General features: G+C 56.9%; 1 protein-coding gene across 6 annotated transcripts in view; it reads right to left on the reverse strand.

Annotated features, from left to right (window-relative positions):
- Nucleotides 1–4,816: 4,816 nt before the first annotated feature.
- The window catches only part of ELFN1 (extracellular leucine rich repeat and fibronectin type III domain containing 1), a 68,464-nt gene continuing 55,987 nt past the window's right edge, over nucleotides 4,817–17,293 (reverse strand). For 5 of the 6 annotated variants that reach the window (XM_041747155.1, XM_041747156.1, XM_041747157.1 and 2 more), the window contains exon 3: nucleotides 4,817–10,846. In XM_041747155.1, the coding sequence (XP_041603089.1) occupies nucleotides 8,085–10,559 (2,475 nt within the window). In that variant the 5' untranslated portion in view covers nucleotides 10,560–10,846 and the 3' untranslated portion in view covers nucleotides 4,817–8,084. Of the gene's footprint in view, nucleotides 10,847–11,192; nucleotides 11,314–17,293 lie in introns of those variants that run through there. The other variant, XM_041747159.1, reaches the window with a different exon arrangement.

The raw sequence follows: 17,293 nt of genomic DNA on the forward strand, positions 1-17,293 counted from the left end.
TGAAAAAAATTATAAAGGTTAAAGTAACCCATAGGTAGGCAAGAAACAGGAACAGAAAAACAAGAAACAGAAGGAACAAATAGAAGACAAATATTAAAATGTCAGCCTTAACCGTAACACATCAATAGTTACTTTAAATGTAAATGGTCTAAATACATTAATTAAAAGATTGAGATTGAAAGAGTGGATTCACACACACACACACACACACACACACACACTACCCAGCTATATGCTACCTCTAGGTCCACTTCAAATGTAACTATATAGATAAGTTGAAAGTAAAAGAATGATAGAAGATGACGAATGCAACCCTTAACTTAAAATGTATGGATTGGATATATTACTGCCATATAATGTAGAGTTCAGAGAAAAAAAAATCAGACTCATAAAGAGACATTCCTAAAAGTGAGGTTGGCAAGGTTGCAGTGAACAAGATCAACACAAGAATCAATCATGTTACTAAATACTAGCAACAAACATGTGTAAACTGAAATTTAAAACAGCGACATTCATAATTTCTAAAAAGAAAAAATAGGTATAAATCTAACAAAACAAGTGCAGAATCTGTATGCTGAAAATTACAAAATGGTGATTGAAAATAGTAAGATATTCAAAGAACTGGAACAGCATACCATGTTTATGAATTGGAAGAATCAACATAAGAATGATGTCTGTTCTCCCTGAATTTATCTATAGGTTTTTCACAATTTCTGTTAAAATCCAAGTAAGAGTTTTTATAGAGATAAACAAGCTTATTCTAAAATTCATGTGGAAAAGCAAAGGTACTAGAATAGCTAAAACAGTTTTGAAAAAGAATGAAGTGAGAAGAGTCACTATATTCAGTGTTTTGTTTACTATATAGCTGCAGCAGTTGAGACAGGGTGGTGCTGGTAGAGGGATAAACACAGAATGGAGAACCCAGAAAGAGACCCACACAGTACACCTGCTGAATTTTTAGGAAGGAGCAAAAGCCATTTGATGGAGGCGTGATAGTCTTTTCAACAAATAGCATGATAGCAATTGGACATTCATAGGCAAAACAAAACAACAACAACAACAAAAAACAACAACAACAAAAAAAACAAACAAACAAACCCACCAAAGGAACTTTGGCTTAAACTTCATATCTTATATAAATGTTAGTTCAAAATAGGCTATGGGTTTACAGTAAAAAAAAAAAAAAAAACTATAAATACTCTAAAAAAAAAGAGAGAACATATTCAGGACCCAGAGAACATATTCAGACAAGAGTTCTTAAATGGGACACCAAAAGCATAAAAATTTTTAAAAATCAATAAATAATTTCAAAAAATTTAAAACTTTTGTGTGATGGGTGACCCTGTGAAGAGGAGGAAAAGACAAGTTACAGATGGGAAAAAAATAGTTGCAAACCACATATTTGACAGAAATCTTCAAGAAAGTGCAAAGAACTCTCAAAACTCAGCAGTGAGAACAGAAAATTCATAAGATGGGTCAAAGATCAGGAAGTATTTCTTCAAGGAAGAGATACTGATGGCAAATAAACACATAAGAAGATGTTCAACAACATGACATCAGGGACATGTGAATTAAAACAACAGTGAGGGGTGCCTGTGTGGCTCAGTTGGTTAAGCATCTGCCTCCTACTCGGGTCGTGATCCCAGGGTTGTGATCCCGGGGTCCTGGGATCAAGCCCCATATCGGGCTCCCTGTTTAGCGAGGAGTCTGCTTATCCCTCTCCCTTTGCCCCTGCCCCCACTCCCATTTATGCTCTCCTGTGTGCTCTCTCTCAAATAAATAAATAAAATATTTTTTAAAAAATAATAAAACCACAATGAGATGTTACTATCTATTATTAGAACAACCAAAATAAAAATTTTAAAAATAGCAATAATACCAACTGTTGGCAAGGGTGTGGAGAAATTATATCTTGGGAATCGAAATGAGAGCATAAAGTGATACAGCCTCTCTGGAAAACAGGTGACCAGTTCCCCACGGGAACCAGGCACTTCCCAGTCAGCCGGGCAATTGCACTCCTGAACATTTATCCCAGAGAAATGAAAATTTCAGTTCACACCAAAACCCATACACAGATTTTCATAGCAGCTTTATTTGTAATAGCCCCAAATTGGAAACAACCCAAGTATCCTCCAGTAGGTGAACGGTCAAACAAACTTTGCATATCATCTATACAACGGAATACTACTCAGCAATAAGAAGGAACATACCAAATACATGCGTGAACCGGATGGATCTCAAAGGCCTTATGCTCAGTGAAAGAACCAATATCCAACGGTTACATAGTGTATGATCCCATTTATATAACATTCTAAAAATGACAGAAATGAACAGATTAGTGGTGCCAGGGACAGGGATGGAGTTGGAGGCCACCTGTGGGAGAGAACTATGGGAGTAGTTCTGTATCTTGACCGTGGTGGTGATTACACAAATCCATATACAGTGGGAGAAATTTGCAGACCACACATGCACATGAGTGCATGAGAAAGCTGGTTAATGTTGAATTAATACAGAACCGGATCTGTAGCCTGGTGGACATAATTGTACCCATGGACAAAACACCTTCCTGGTTTTGATGCTGTACTACAGTTAGAGCTTAGCATCGGGGAGTGGGGGAGCTGGGAGACAATGTACTACCTCCGGTTGCCCTATAATTGTTTCATATTGAAAATTTGAAATACAAAAAAAAACCCCACAAAACTCCCCAAAAGTAAAACAAGAAGGCCATGCAGTGGAGTGAGGAGAGGTGCTATGGATGTGTGGTGTGAGTAAAGGAGAACTCCCTCAAGCCCCCACCCCATATTCACCCCCGGCACCTGCGTCATTCGCGGACCGCCCCCTCCCCCTGGCAGATGGGTGAACTGTCCATGGTGCTAGCGAAGACCATCCACCCCATTAAGCAATAAGCTTCATTCCTTCTTACTGAACCACGATCTGCAATCCCTCTCTCCTGCACACATCATCGTCTCTACTAGACCCTGCAAACATCCTGGCATGGCTCCCATCTCTCTGAGCCACTCCCTTTACACTCTCGAGGAGGACAGAGGCTCCAGAGGGAGGCACGCTGGACAGAAAGCAAGGGAATCCTTCTCAGCACAATTGGTGATGGTGTGCAAACCCTGGGCCTGCTGCATTTGTAGAGAAGAGGAACTAGAAAGACGCATACCAAACCGTGACCCGTGGCTTATCTTGGGGTGGCGAGATGGTGATCGCTCTTTGCTTCTTTATGGTTGTTTTCTAAAGTTTATGTAATAAAAAGATTACTTTTGAGATAAGAAAAAAATCAGTAGAGGTTGTTATTCTAGAAAATGCCATCAATGGCCCCCCACTGCCCACAGCCTGACTCTCATTGCTTTATGACATCCCATCCTGGCTCAGCCAAACTGTCTGGTCCCAGCGGCCCCATCCCCAGCTGCTGACCCCCAGCGACACCTTCCTGTCCCTCAGGGACGCATGAGGTCCGGAGCCTACCTCCTGTTTGTCCTTTGAAGTCTTGGCTTCCCTGAGAAGTCTCCCCCAATCGTGAGGGTAGTGACAGTCTCCTCTGTCCTCCCTGGCACCTCGTCACTGCTGCTGGGCTGGCAGGTCAGTGGTCACCTCTCTCATTCACCCCCTCCTTTCCCTGCATCCTTCCCTGCTCCCTCCATGGCAGACCTGCATGGACTCCATCCCTGGGCTCTCTCTATCCTGGTTTCCTGGCCACTTGGCCAAGTGGGAGCTGCACAGGAGAGAGAAAGGTGAGGTGGACACATGCCCCTGCTCCCTCCCACGGTGTCACCTCAAGCTGGTGGTCCTCCACTGGAGGCCCCTCCCCAGGTCCCTGGCGGGTCTCTGCACAAGTCTTCATCCTTCATCCCCATGGGCCACCCTGTGCTGCCATAGTGGCTACTGGTATCTTGTGCAGGTCCCCTCCACCCTCTCCCCAGAAATTGTCCCTTTGTAGACACCCCCTGATTTATTCTATTGTGGAGTGTCACCTCTTTCCTGTTAGGACTGTGACTGATTCACTCTCAAAGGAGGGGACAGGTCTCATTGACGTATCTAGCACGTCGTACACAGTAGGCGCCCTGTAATTGTAGGTTGAACAAAAGAATGAATGGAACCTTGGGAATACCTGCCTTGGACGTGCTGCTATCTCTGCTCTGAGGTCTGCCCTGGTGAGGGAGAACAATGGTGCCTGGCCACACACTTGGCCACTGTTCTCAGATGAAGCTAATTCTTCAGCCCTCCCTGCTATGTCCATGTCATTTGCCACCCTGTCCCCACCAGCCACCCCCAGGTCCACGGGTGAGCTGACCGCGGTCAGCAGAACCACCTAGCCAACCACCCAGGTGTGTGATGCAATAATGCTGCTTTGCGATGCAGCGCTGTTGTGCCTGGGGAGAACTGGTAGGCGACTAGTAGGGCCCCATGTGCCATTTGCCCTTTGCAGGGACCCAGCATGGTGGAGGAGGGGCAGGTGTCAGCATTCCTGCTGGATGCACAGATGACTTGGTGTGGTCACACGGTCATGAGAGGCAGAACCTGGGTTTTTGAGACACCTGGGTGGTTCGGCGGTTAAGCGCCTCCCTTCGGCTCAGGTCATGATCCTGGAGTTCAGGAATTGAGTCCCGCGACGGGCTCCCTGCATGGACCCTGCTTCTCCCTCTGCCTGTGTCTCTGCCTCTCTTGCTCTCTGTGTCTCTCATGAATGAATAAATAAAATCTTAAAAAAAAAAAAAAAGAACCTGGGCTTGAGCCTCCGGTTTTGGCCTCTGAACTCCATCACCCGACCGACTAAGCACTGCCCTTTGAGGCTGCCTCGAGGACGCCAAGCCCTGATCCCAGACACAGGGCAGAGCTCAGCTTTCAGGTCTTTATCCTGCACTCAGAGCTCAGTCCTGAGCCCACGAGGACGCTGAGCTCTCTTGATTTGGTAACCTCCACCCTTTCCTCACTGTGGTTCTCTTACCCAGTCCAAACACCACCCCTTTCAGGAAGCCTTCCAGGTTCTTCCCATGCAGGGGTTCCCATGCTTCATTGGGCTTCCTGGGTCTTGCGCCACCCTGAGTTGGGTTACCTGCCTCTGCGTTGGGTGCCTTGATGGCCATGAGCTCCTCAAGGCCGGGGGCAGGGTTGGATCTCTCTCTGGGCTCCAACAGTGCTTGGCACTGAGCTCTGCACACATTAGGTGCTTAATAAGTACATGTCTCCTCCCATGCTGTCTAATCCTGTCAACTCCACTATGACCTCTTTCAAACAAGGGCATGGTGACACATGCGTCTGGGGATCGGCCTGGCATCGGCCTGGCAGTGGACATATGGCCACCTCTGTCTGGCCCTGGGTGCTCCTGGGGGCAGGGTCTGAGCTTCTGGAATGGGCTTCTTGGTTGCCCCCTACCCTTGGGCTCCTGCTCAGTGGCAGTGCTCTTGGTGGTGACGTGTCCCTCTCACACCTGGCCTGTCTGGCCAGCTGCCCTACCTGCCCAGGGCACGCACCTCCATTTTGTGCCAGTTGTTTTCTAATTCCCTATAAATAGCCAATTTTATCTTCTCAGTGACAGCGAGCAGCTGGCTGAGGCCTGGCTCCACTCTGTCCCCCAGCCAGGACTGTCCTACGTTACTCCATGATCTTGGGCCAGGCAGGCCCCTCTCTGGATCTCCCCACTCTGTGTCCATTCCTGCCCCCACTACCCAGGTCCCACACTCCAGTCACCAGGCTTCCCTGGGCTGTCCTCCCAGGACTCCTGGCAGAGAGTGAGGAGCTACCCAGGGCTGGGGCAGCCTGGGGCCTATGGGGGCAGGCAGTAAGGAGGAGGCCTACAGAGTCCCCAGAGATAACCCACTTTGGAGGGGCCCAGTTGGAGCAGGGCCAGTCAGGGCTCACCCACCCTAGTCATGTACTCCACGTGAGCCTCGTTTGCAGAACACTAATGGGGTCGTTGAGCACAGAGGTCAGGACCAGGTGGGAGGCAGACTGGCCCTGTCCACAGTGCTGTATGGCCCCTGAGGCAGGGGAATCGGAGCCAAGCCCTATGGGAAGCCACTGGTTTCCCCTCCATCTCAGGGAGGGACCTAGAAACAGCTATTTAGAGAGGGGTGACCTCCCTATCACTGGAGGTATACAAGCAGAGGCTGCTGGTCTCATGGCTGTTCCCAGCCCTGCGTCCTTTCCTGCTGACCTGCCCGACCCTGAAAACCTGCTTCTATCTCTGCTCCCTGCCCCAATGTCCCCCGGAGCCCCCATTGCCTCTGGGGTCTAGTTCCAGCATCACCCCTTGATGCCTTATTGGGTCTTTATTAGTTTAGTCTGGGTTTATGCTTGGCAGAGAGGGTGGGGCAGGGGCCTTAAGAAGGAGCAGGGAAGGCCTGGGGTCGCCAGGCCAGTGGTGGTGGGGAGATGGGGGTAGGGCAGCCCCAGGGCTGGGAGAGGGAGCCTCCCCTCTCTCCCCCTGCGAGAAGGTGGCTCTGTGGGACCCATGGCTGGGGCTGGGCACGAGGGCCCTGCTCTGGCTCCTGAGGGTCAGGCAGGAGGGAGCCCGTGGCCTCAGTGGCAAGCAGCACTGGCGCCAGCCACGGAGAGGGACTTTTCTTTGGCATGTGAATAGTCTGATGTGGCTCATACATGCACTTGACTCGCTCGCCCACTCACACCAGGGAGGCTGGGGTGCGTGTGCAGCAGTCCATGGGTCCAGCTACGGGGCTCAGAGGCTGGCTCACCCCGATGCTGACTCACCCTCCAACCCTCTTCCGCTTGCTCCCACTCACCTGCAAAGCTACCCCGGTCACCGGTCATCTCTGGCTGTCCACTCACGCCCACGCGGCTTCCAGCCTGGGCACACGCACCTCAGACACATGGCCCTAGCTCCCTCCTGCCCCGTCTGCACAGCCTCCACACGTGCTCCAGCCCGATGCGGAATCTCAGGTCCCCCTCCCCTCACCACCCTGCTCGTGGTCTCCAGGGGTCACTCCTATTCTCCTGGGAGGAGGGCTCAGTGGTGACCCTACTTGTAACCCCAGCCCCAACCCAAGGCCAAAATCAATAAAACTACCACTAAACAGCATATAAAAGCACCCCAAATCTTTCTCTAAATCCCATAGTAAAAACCCAGTACAAGCATTTGGGTTTTTCCCTTTGCAGATTTTTTTTTTCAGTAGACATAGTCTCTTTCTCGTTTTACAGCAAACATTGCAAATATAGAAATATTTTTCTGTACAATGAGACGACGACAGTGTACAGCAGGGACGGGGATGGAGCACATGCTCCCAGCCCACGCCCCTTCCAGCCACAGCCCTCCCCACGCCCCTCACGCCCTGCAGGGCTCCAGGCAGGTCCCGGGGGCCACCGGACTGCCTGCATTCGCTCTGCCCCTCTTTGGTGGCCTCCAGAGTTGGCAGCAAAGTGATGGACTGAGGAGAAAATCCACAGCAAACCAGGACGAGGCAATCGTGGAGGGGAGCCCGGCGGCCACGTGGCCACACCTCCCACATCTGGTATTTTATGTCTTTAAGAGAACTTTACTTTTATTATTTTTTTCTTTTAAAAAAGGAAGAAAATAAAGACAGAGAGGAAGATAAAGAAGGCAGAGAAGAATCATAGAGGAAAGATAATGAAAAAAAAGTCCCCTCCCCCACCCCCAACCCCAGACACAGTTTTCTCAAGTCCCTGGTGTGTGTGTGTGTGTGTGTGTGTGTGTGTGCGCACACCCAGTGTGTGTGTGGAGGCCGCGGCTCATCTTGTGTTGTGACTGGCAGCGTCGCCCCCTACCCACTCTCTCTGCGGGCCCCAGGCTTCCACACTGGCTGTGTGCATGTCTGTGTGCACACGCATGTCTATAAGCGTGTTTGTGTCTGTGTGTGCACGTGTATGTGCATGTGCGCATGTCTGTGCGTCTGCACGGGTACACACACGTGCATGTGGGCACATGTGTATGCATGTGTGCGTGCGTCTCTCTGTGCATGTGTGCACGTGTGTGTGTGTGTGTGTGTGTGGCATGGCGTGGGAGTCTCTGGGTTACGAATAGCTGCAGTGGGTCTTGTGTCCTTTTTGGTCCCGTGGGCATCACGAGTTCCGGGGAAGGTGCGGGGCGGGCGCCGGCCGCGGGCTCAGGACTTGTGCTGCGCCGACACGCCCTTCCAGTAGTCCAGGATGTCGTGTAGGTCCTCGTCTTTGGCGAACTGAACCTTCTTGCGCAGGGCGTGGCCGGCCGCCATGAACTCCTCGTCGTCCTTGTGCCGCCGGCGGCTCAGTCTGAAGCGCTCCCAGATGCTCTGGGAGGCCCTGCAGGTGTACTCGGGGCTGGAAGAGTAGCTCAGGTTGTGGTACTGCGGGGACAGCTGTGAGTAGGCCAGGTCACGGGGGCGCGGCCGGGTCAGCGGCTCCAGGATGGAGGCCTTGCGGCCACCCAGGCTATCATGGGGCGGGGGTGCGGGGGGTGCGGGCGGCTCGGCGGGGTGGGAGCCGGGGTACGAGTGCCGGTGCTCGCCATAGTGGCGGCCCTTCTCGGCCTCAGCCCGCAGCACAGCGGCCGCGGGCGTCACAGTGAGGATGGCGTCGGTCGCAGGTGAGCTCTTCTCGATGTACTTGGCCTCAGTGGCGGCGGCCTTGTGCGTGCCGGCGGCCTCGGCGCGGAAGGCTCGCGGGCTGCGCACGGAGCCGCTGGACGAGGTGCTGGCGCGCGGTGGCCCGGTGGCCGCCTCCACGCTATGGTGCCGCTGCAGGCCGTGGCCGAAGGCGTCCTTGTAGACCGGGGACAGGAAGCCGTGCTTGCTGGCCAGTGGCTCCGACAGCAGCACCAGCTGCGGCTCGGCCGCGGACACGGCCCCGGACTTGCCGCCCTGGAAGGAGGTGGCCTCAGACTTGAGCGCATCGATGCAGTTGTTGATGATCTGGTTGACCTTGTCCACCTCCTTGGCGATGGTGGAGATTTCGGCCACAGAGCTCTGGCTGTCGGGGCCGGGCCGGCCCAGCTCGCAGTCCCTGCGCTCCACCTGGTCACCCGTGCGTACCTCCATGTAGTTGCCCTTGCTGGCCTTGGGCGTCTCGCCACTCTCCACCAGCTTGTACTGCTCTACCTCGCTGGCAGTCGCTGGCAAGTATGGGATGCGGGTCACTGCCTCGGGGCCCAGCAGCGGGCCCTGGGACAGTGGGGCCAGGCCGGGTGCCTCCATCTCGGGCCCGTACTTGAGCTCAATGATGGTTTTCTTCAGGCTGCCGGCCGCAGCCGCCTTCTTGTGCTTCTCCTCCTGGCGCCTCCGCCGGCGCAGGCAGTAGTAGACGGCACCGAGCACCAGCACCATGCCGAAGAGACACCCCAGGATGGTCATGATGTAGTGGGTGGCCGTGGACGGGCTAGGCACAGGGCCCGGCGGGCTGGGCGGCTTGGGCAGGCCGATGGTAAGGCAGGTGTGGTTGTGGTGCAGCCCGGAGCTGGTGGACACCACACAGTAGGTGTAGTTGGTGAGCGTGTACAGGTTGGTGAGGCGGATCTCCTCCTGCGGCTTGGTCAGCCTGGACACGGTGGATGAGCGGCTGTTGTTGAAGTGCTCCAGAGTGTACATGCGGGTGAATGGGCTGGGCAGCTGCACCATGATGGTGGCGGAGTTCTGGGTCAGCTGCTTCACCTTCATGAGTGGCCGCGCCTCGGCCTGGGGGGCCAGTGTGGGCAGTGCCACCAGTGGTGTGGTGCCATCACCGGAGAAGCATTCGTCATCAGCACACGGGGCCTCACTGGGCTCTGGCGGTGGTGGCGGTGGCGGTGGGGGTGGCGAGCGGCCAGGGGGCAGACGTCCAGGCACCGGGTGCGGCTCGGCCACGTAGGATCCGTCGGTGCACACAGACTGCAGCTTGCTGAGGATGCTGCGCTGGCCGTGGCGGCCCTGGCCCAGGAGGAAGTAGCCGGAGTAGAGCGGCGGCGACTCGCACTGCATGCGGTCATAGGTCTGCGTGGCGTTGGTGAAGGCCGCCAGCCAGCGCAGGAAGCCCAGGAGCTCGCACGAGCAGTAGAACGGGTTGCTGTAGAGCTCGCACACGGACAGCTTGGCCAGGCCGGCGAAGGTGGCGCTGTGCAGCCGCTGGATGCGGTTCATGGACAGGTCGATGTTGATGATGTTGGGGCACTCCCAGAAGGCGCTGGGCGTGACTACCTCGATGAGGTTGGCCTGCAGGTACAGGTACTCCAGCTTGCTCAGCCCACGCAGCACACCCTCCGTCAGGTTGCGCAGCCGGTTGTAACCCAGCTGTAGCACCTGCAGGTTGAACTGGCCCGAGAAGGCTCCGTCCTCGATGTAGGCGATCTCGTTCTTGGTGAGGTTGAGGTACGTGAGGTTGCCGAAGCGGCTCAGTGAGGCGTACTGCACGCTGCGGATGCGGTTCTCGTTGAGCCGCAGGTCCACAATGGTGTTGTTGATCTGCTGCGGGATGGCCTCATACGGCGGCTGGTTCTGGCTGCAGATGGCCAGCCACACGAAGCCCTTGTCGCCCTCAATCAGCCAGCAGTCGCCGTGGGCCAGCCCACCCGCGTGCAGCAGGGTGGCCGCCGCCATGCACACCCACAGCACGCCCCACCGGCACCCGGCCATGGGGACCGCCTTCGCGGGAGACCCCGCTTTGCCTGCCCAGGGGGACTGGGTGGGAGGCTGGGCGGCAGCCCCCAGAGGGACAGGGGTGGGAGGGGAGGGTGTGTGCGCTCTCAGGGGTGTCCTGTCCCAGACCGCATGGTGGCGTGGCGCGGGTGCTGGGAGCGGGCCGCCTCCCTCACTGCCAGACGCCCCTGATCATCTGCCCGCGTCCTGTCGAGGCCCTGGCTTCCTCCCCCATTGGCCTGAGCGTCCCGACAGCTTCACCTTGCGCCTCCAGCTCCGTGGTCCTGTGGCAAGACAGAAAAGGAAAGCAGTCAGGAGATGCTGTGGCCCTGCGCCAGGCCCAGCTGAGCTTCCCGGTCAAACAAGGAGGCGCATTCGGGGAGCCCGTGGGATGCTGGGATGAAGCAGGGTGACTGAGGTGCTCAGTACGGGTTGTGCTTGAGGAAGGACAGTGGAGAGAAGCCCCAGTCCTAAGCCCTCCCTGGCCCCTACCTCCGTTCCTCTCAGAGTGGACAAAACCTCAATGCTTGGCCCAGCTCAGAGTGATGGTGGCTCCGGGAACCAAGAACCGTGTGCCTGAGGGCCCCTTAGGTGATGGAAGACAGGACATCCTCTCCCGGGAGCACTCACAGCCGCCTGCAGAGGGTGCTTTGAGCCCCAGCTCAAGGGTCCTCAGCTGGCAGGACGCAAATCCTTCCAGAGCCCTCAGGTCCGGTCTCCTCAGGCTCCTCTGCAGGGAGGTGCAGGGAGGTGCAGGGAGGCAGCTGGGCACCGAGGACGGCTAGGTTCTGGGCCTGAGCCCTCTCACCAGGGGCACATCACTCCTCTCTGGTCCTCATGTCCCCAAATTAGCCAGCTGGATGGTCCCTGGGGACTGGAGGCTGTCACCACCCCTCGTGCCTAGATCCTGGCAGAAAGGCCTGGAAGGAAGGAGCACCTCTGCCAGGAATCCCCCAGGCACCCCCCAAACCTCTGCCCAGGCTCAGGCGAGGACCGAGCCCTCCCAGCCCTGCCAGCCAGCTCCCAAGTACATGATGTGAGGTGCTGGTGCCCGCCGCCCCGCTGGACCCTGGGCATCCCCAGGCTGGGCCCCCTCCCCCGCCCGTGTCCAGCCAGGGAGCCCTGTGGGCAGGGAGATGTGGCTGGACGCAGCTCCCCGGGGATGCCTGCCCCAGCTACGGGAGGACCTCCAGTCTGCGGGACCCACCCTCTGCCCCTCGTAGATCTCCCGCAGGACAGACGAACCGGCGTGTGTTTCCTTGTTAATATTTGGATTTATGGCGGCCTCTGTAACTGCTCTGTGGCCTGGCCGGCAGCCAGCTGAGTGTATTTCACGGATATTGACGTTCGCAACTAGTCTGTACTGAGGCAGCTTAAATTAGGGAACAAAATATAATGATGTGAAATGGATTTTCTTCCCCTTTGGAAACTTCATAGAGCACCATTTTGATCTGGCTCCTGGGGAAGAGTCTATTTCTGATTTGCAGAGAGGGGACAGATAGAGATCAGACGGGGTGGGCCCCGATGCTGTGCGATGCCCCGCAAAGCACTGGGTCTCTCTGGGCCCACTCGCAAGTGGCTCCAAGGGTAGGATGGGGCAGGTCTGGGTCGCCTCCCCGCCCAAGGGAGGAAGCCTGTTCGGGGGATGCTGGGGTCCCTGCACAGCCTGGCTTCTGACTGCCCATCCACTGTCCTGTGGGGAGCACAGAGCGCATCACCGTCATGCAACACCTGCCTGCCTGCACCGCGTGCCTGCACAGCCGGCACCTCCACGAGGGGACCCGTTCCCCCCAACGAGCAAGTGCCTCTAAGGCAAAGGGTGGGAGGTGAGGGAAGTGTGGGTCAGTCTGGCTCCTGCCTCCGGAAGCAGGTGCGTGGAGCAGGCCTGTCTAGGAAGTGTGGCGCCTCAGCAATGCTGATTGTAATCACCTTTAATCTCTTGCTCAAAATAACCCAAAGTCAAGTTAAGGAGGATTACAGGGCCTGAAGAAGCCTTATCACAGGCAGGCGCCTGCGGAGGAGGGATAGGGGCCCCCTGGCTACCAGCCTCTCCCTGCCCCCCTCCCAGGGCCACTCGGCACCGTGGTGGCGGCTGTGCCACTGCTAGGCTGACCTGGGGGCTCCAGAGAGCTGCAAGTACATGCGGGTTTGTGGGCGTGCGGGCTTGCACACGTGTGCTGGGCTCTGTCCTGGGTGCACACACCAGGTCTGCATGTGCGAGGGTGAATATGTATCGACACGTGTTCGGAACCATGTTAGTGCATGTGGACACATGTACCTCTAGTGAACACGGCTCTGTCGAAGCATGCACACGTGGTGTGCCAGCATCTGTGAGACTGGCCAGCCCAGCCCTCACCGCTGCTCCCGCGGGCACCGCCCATCCCAGTGTGATGGTCCGGGAATGTGGCACCTGTGAGTGGCACATGGTTCTAGGGACCGGTCTCGACTCCACCAGACTGGCCTGTGTGTACTGAGCGGGGCAGCGCTGGACCCTGGCCCTGAGGACGGGGCATGTCTCCACCCCGCTGCTCCCTCTGGCCTGGCGGGTGTCTTGCTCTCACTTCTGGGCTGCGGGGGAGCCAGGCCTATGGGGGATGGGAGTCTTCTCTCACCTCACCTGGCCTCAGGTGGAGGGATATGCTAGGAGTCGGGTGTGACCCTGCTGGCTGGTCCCCGCTGTCCTTTTGATAGCTCCCAGGACCTGGTGTCAGAGGGACCCCAGGGTTCTCCTTCCACAACGCACTCTATAGATGAGAAACTGAGGCTTTGTCCAAGGTCACACTGTGAGTGGCTCCATCCTCCTCCTGTTGGGGTGGGGGCTGGGTGTCAGCACCAGCAGGTGCCTCAACCCTCCAGGAGGCTCCCTGAGCATAGGAGCTAACACCCCAGGGTATGGGGGACAGGATGCCGTCCAACGGGTCTTAAGAAACACCTGCCCAGGGAAGTGGCCGAGTCCCCCAGAAGGGTTCTGCTTGGATCACACGCCATCCCCAGGACCGCCCCCCCACTTGTTCATCGATTAGTCATCTATAAGTGGCTCCAACACCAGCCCCTGCCCCCTTTACCACTAATTTCTCCACATATACACACCTGTCCTCTGCACCTGGTCACTCATTCCACAACTGTACCCAGGACACCTGCAGAATGTGTACTGGGCCGGTGGGGTACACAGGTCTGTGTCCCAGCAGCCTCCACCCTCACCTGCCCCTCATCCCACCTGTACCTGCTGCCCGCTCCCCTGCAGGCCTGGGATCCTTTTGCCAGCTCCTCCTCCCACAGCATCAGTGTCTCTCCATCCACACCATCCTTGCCAGCTTGCGGGGCTGTCCAACAGGATGAGCCCTGGCCCCGTGTGGCTACTGGGCATTAGGACTATGACTAGTGGCTGTCCTACTGGACAGCATAGTTCCAGAACCTTCCACAGGAACTGCTTGGCCAGAATACCCTCCAGCCACTGCCCCATCTCCTTCCCCCCATTGTGGCTGATTTTCTTGAAAGGGGCTGCCAGCAGTTTTCCAGCTCCAGCCGCTCCAGCACAGCACCACCCTGCACCCTCCGAGCAGTCACAGGCAACCTGTCTTGCCAGCTCGAGGGGCATAGTGTGTGTTATTTCTCCTGGTCCCACAGCATACCTGGCCCAGGTAACCAGCAGCCCCTTCCTGGAGCTCCTCCCACTCCTGGTCCGAGCTGCTGCCTCTCCCGTCAGTTCCCTCCACAGTCCCGGGGACTAGGCTCTGACCTCAGCCTGCACTTCTCTGCTCACTTTCCCAGTGGGGTGTGGGGGGTCTCAAGCCCCCCAGTGTGCCCAGCCCCCTGACACACAGATGCCTCCCTCAGAGCTCGAGCCCACCTGCACCACATTCCTCAAACCCAAAATGGATGCGCCGCCCTTGAATGTGCTCTGCTTTCCCCCAACTCCCTTGCTCCTGATGCCCAGCCCAGAAGCAAAAGTGTCCACTGCACCTCACAGGGTTTCTGGAATCTTGTTCGGGCCCCTGCTACTGCAGCCACACTGGTCCAAGCCACACCACCTCTTGCTGGGCCGATGCCCGCGGCTCCCACCTCGTCTCCTGCTGCCCAGCATCCTCTCTCCCCTGCACAGCCACAGGGGCCGTGGAGCACTGTCAAGGGATCCTGCCAGTCCAGCATCCCCGCCCATGACCCTGGATGACATCCGTTCTTCAACAAGTGGAGGAAAACCCAGGCTCCCCCAGGACCTGCCAGGCCTTGCCTGATGGGGCCCCATCCACCCGCCTACACCACCCCCATCCCTCTGGCTGCAGGGCCACTGTGCCCCGTTTCCTCCCCACGGCGCTCTGGCTTCTGATCCTATAGCCAACAGCTCACCCCACAGTGCCACTCTCCCCCCTGTTGGCTACAGCACCCCTGCCTGGGACTTGCTTATTTACTTCCCTATTCACTGCTGGTCTCCCCTCATCAGGACACAGGCTCCAGAGCAGGGGCCCTGCGTCCTGCCAGGTGCTGGACGTCTCTGGCCCAGAGTGGCTCCCTGCAGTTCAACAGAGAAGGGAGCCTGGGACACTTCAGCTCTGAAATGGGAATAAAATCTGCCTCCCGCCACCACCACCCCCCGCCCCCAAGGCGCTTGCTCCTTCCCCAGAACACCACCCCCTTGGCTTTCTTTAGGCCGGTGAGAGAGAGCTGCAAGGATACACACTGCCCACGCAGCCACACGTCCCCGTGGCCACTCCAGCCCTGGCCTCCTCTGATCTGCGGATTGTGACACATCCAGCAGGACAAGGAACACAGGTCTGTTTGACGTCCTCACTTTGCAGAACAGCAAGCTGAGCGCCCCACACATATCCTGTGTTTGCCCTCACGTGTCCCCACATGCGTATTCATGTGTGTCTGTGAGGGTCTGACAGGGGTCACTGAGGTCAGCTGGCCTGAGGTCACTCAGCCACCTACCCCACAGCTCCCTGTCGAGGGTCCACCTGGCTGCCGCGGTGGCATCTAGCCCTATCCCGGCCTGCGGGGAGGGGTAGGTGCTCACAGTGAGTCCCCAGGCACGGGTCTGGGGGTGGATACAGCCGGCAGGGGTGGACAGCACTCCTTGGTCCCTGGGTGTGCAGACCTGGGGGCACAGATGGAACCTCGAGCGGAGATGGGGAGGCCGGATTCTACTGAAAATGGGCTAGGTGCTGAGCTGCTTTGGAGAGGGGACACTGGGGGACCCCACGGCGACTTCTGGTGAGGAGCCCTGTTTGGCAAGCCATGGGAAGGGTAAGCCTGCCCAGCAGGTGCATTCACATGGGAGCCAGTGGGCAGGCTGAGGCCAGGGGGCCCATCCCAGGTGGCGATGCATCAGGTGGCCATTCAAAGGCACCTTATTATAGGGAGGTGGGAGAGAACGAGCACGAAGAGGACCCTAGAAGGAAAGAAATCTGGCTCCTAAAGCAGCATCCTGCCTGGATTGGGGGGCAGCTGTCAACAACTCAGAGGGGGGGGCCAGCACACCCACCCCAGGTGGCAGAAAATACTTAGACACAAGCATGGGGTTGTCACACACACATCTGGTCCAACATCTGCCTTGTTTTTCACACCAGGCATCGGGTGTCCCTAGGCACGTACAGACTGGCAGGAACGAGACAGAGGCCTGCGTGGTGCCAGGAAGGTGTGGCAAAATTGAGGGCAATCAGGGAAGGCTTCCACTAGGAGGTGCCATTTGAAGGAATTTGTTAGGCAGTGAAGAGGGGTTGAGGAGCATGAGCATCGGAGGAGCAGGAGGAGCATCGCAGGCAGAGAGGGCAGAGGCGGAAGGCACATGTGATCAGGGAACAGCCCTAGTCTGGGGAGTGTGGGGCGTCCAGGAAGTGGGCAGTGATAGGCAATGCTGTGGCAGGAGCCCCGGGACCGGTGTGGAGGGGCGTGGTGGCAGGACAGGACAGGACAGGAGCCTGGGCTCTCCGCTCCCGAGGGCTCCAGTTGCAATGGTGGAACTGGGCTGCGGGAGGGACCCCTCCTTCTTCTCAGTCCTGGGGTTGTGCAGAGAATCGGCAGCAGCAGGGAGGACCTGCCTGAGCCTGGACTGCTCCCAGACTCAGTTTCCCTCCCTGTAACGTTAAGCAAAGGGCTGGGCTGGGTCTGGGCCGGGTGCCTCCGAGAGTTCTTCTGCACAGAGGTGTCCAGGGCCTCGTGTGCCCCGTGTGGGGTCTGTTGACCGCACGCCCGCCCGACCCTCCTGACGCCTCCATGAGTGCGCTCACGCACGCTGCCCACGGTGGGGAGCCCCTCTGCCGCCCAGGGGACGACGGCTCGGTGCCTGTGAGGCTGGCACCACGTCTGTTCCGTCACCTCAACCCTGCAGCCGTGCTGCCACTAATGAAATAAAGAAATATGGTGGTTCCAGGCTCTTAAACTTCTTATGGCCGGATTTGCATAATCACCACAGCCATGCCGGACGGGAAGGCATCTGCCTAAAAACACCATCCCTCTGCTCGTCACTGCACCCAGACGGGCGGCCAGCGCCCAGCCAGGGATTCTGCTGAAGGCCAGACTCTGCGCGTCCAGAGGGAAACGGGCCGAGGGCCAGGCGCATGGGGGGGAGGGGAGATGGGTGGAAAGTGATAGATCGGTAACTTTTTACCGCCCCAATGTTTGGCCGATAGATCATGTTTACTGCTAATGTTTGTCTGCGGCTGCAGCTTGGCTCTGCGGCAGAGCCTCCAGGGCCGTGACAGGCACCGCTGGGAGGTGCGACCACAAGGCGG

Source organism: Vulpes lagopus, chromosome 3, assembly GCF_018345385.1.
Source record: "Vulpes lagopus strain Blue_001 chromosome 3, ASM1834538v1, whole genome shotgun sequence".
NCBI lineage: Eukaryota > Metazoa > Chordata > Mammalia > Carnivora > Canidae > Vulpes > Vulpes lagopus.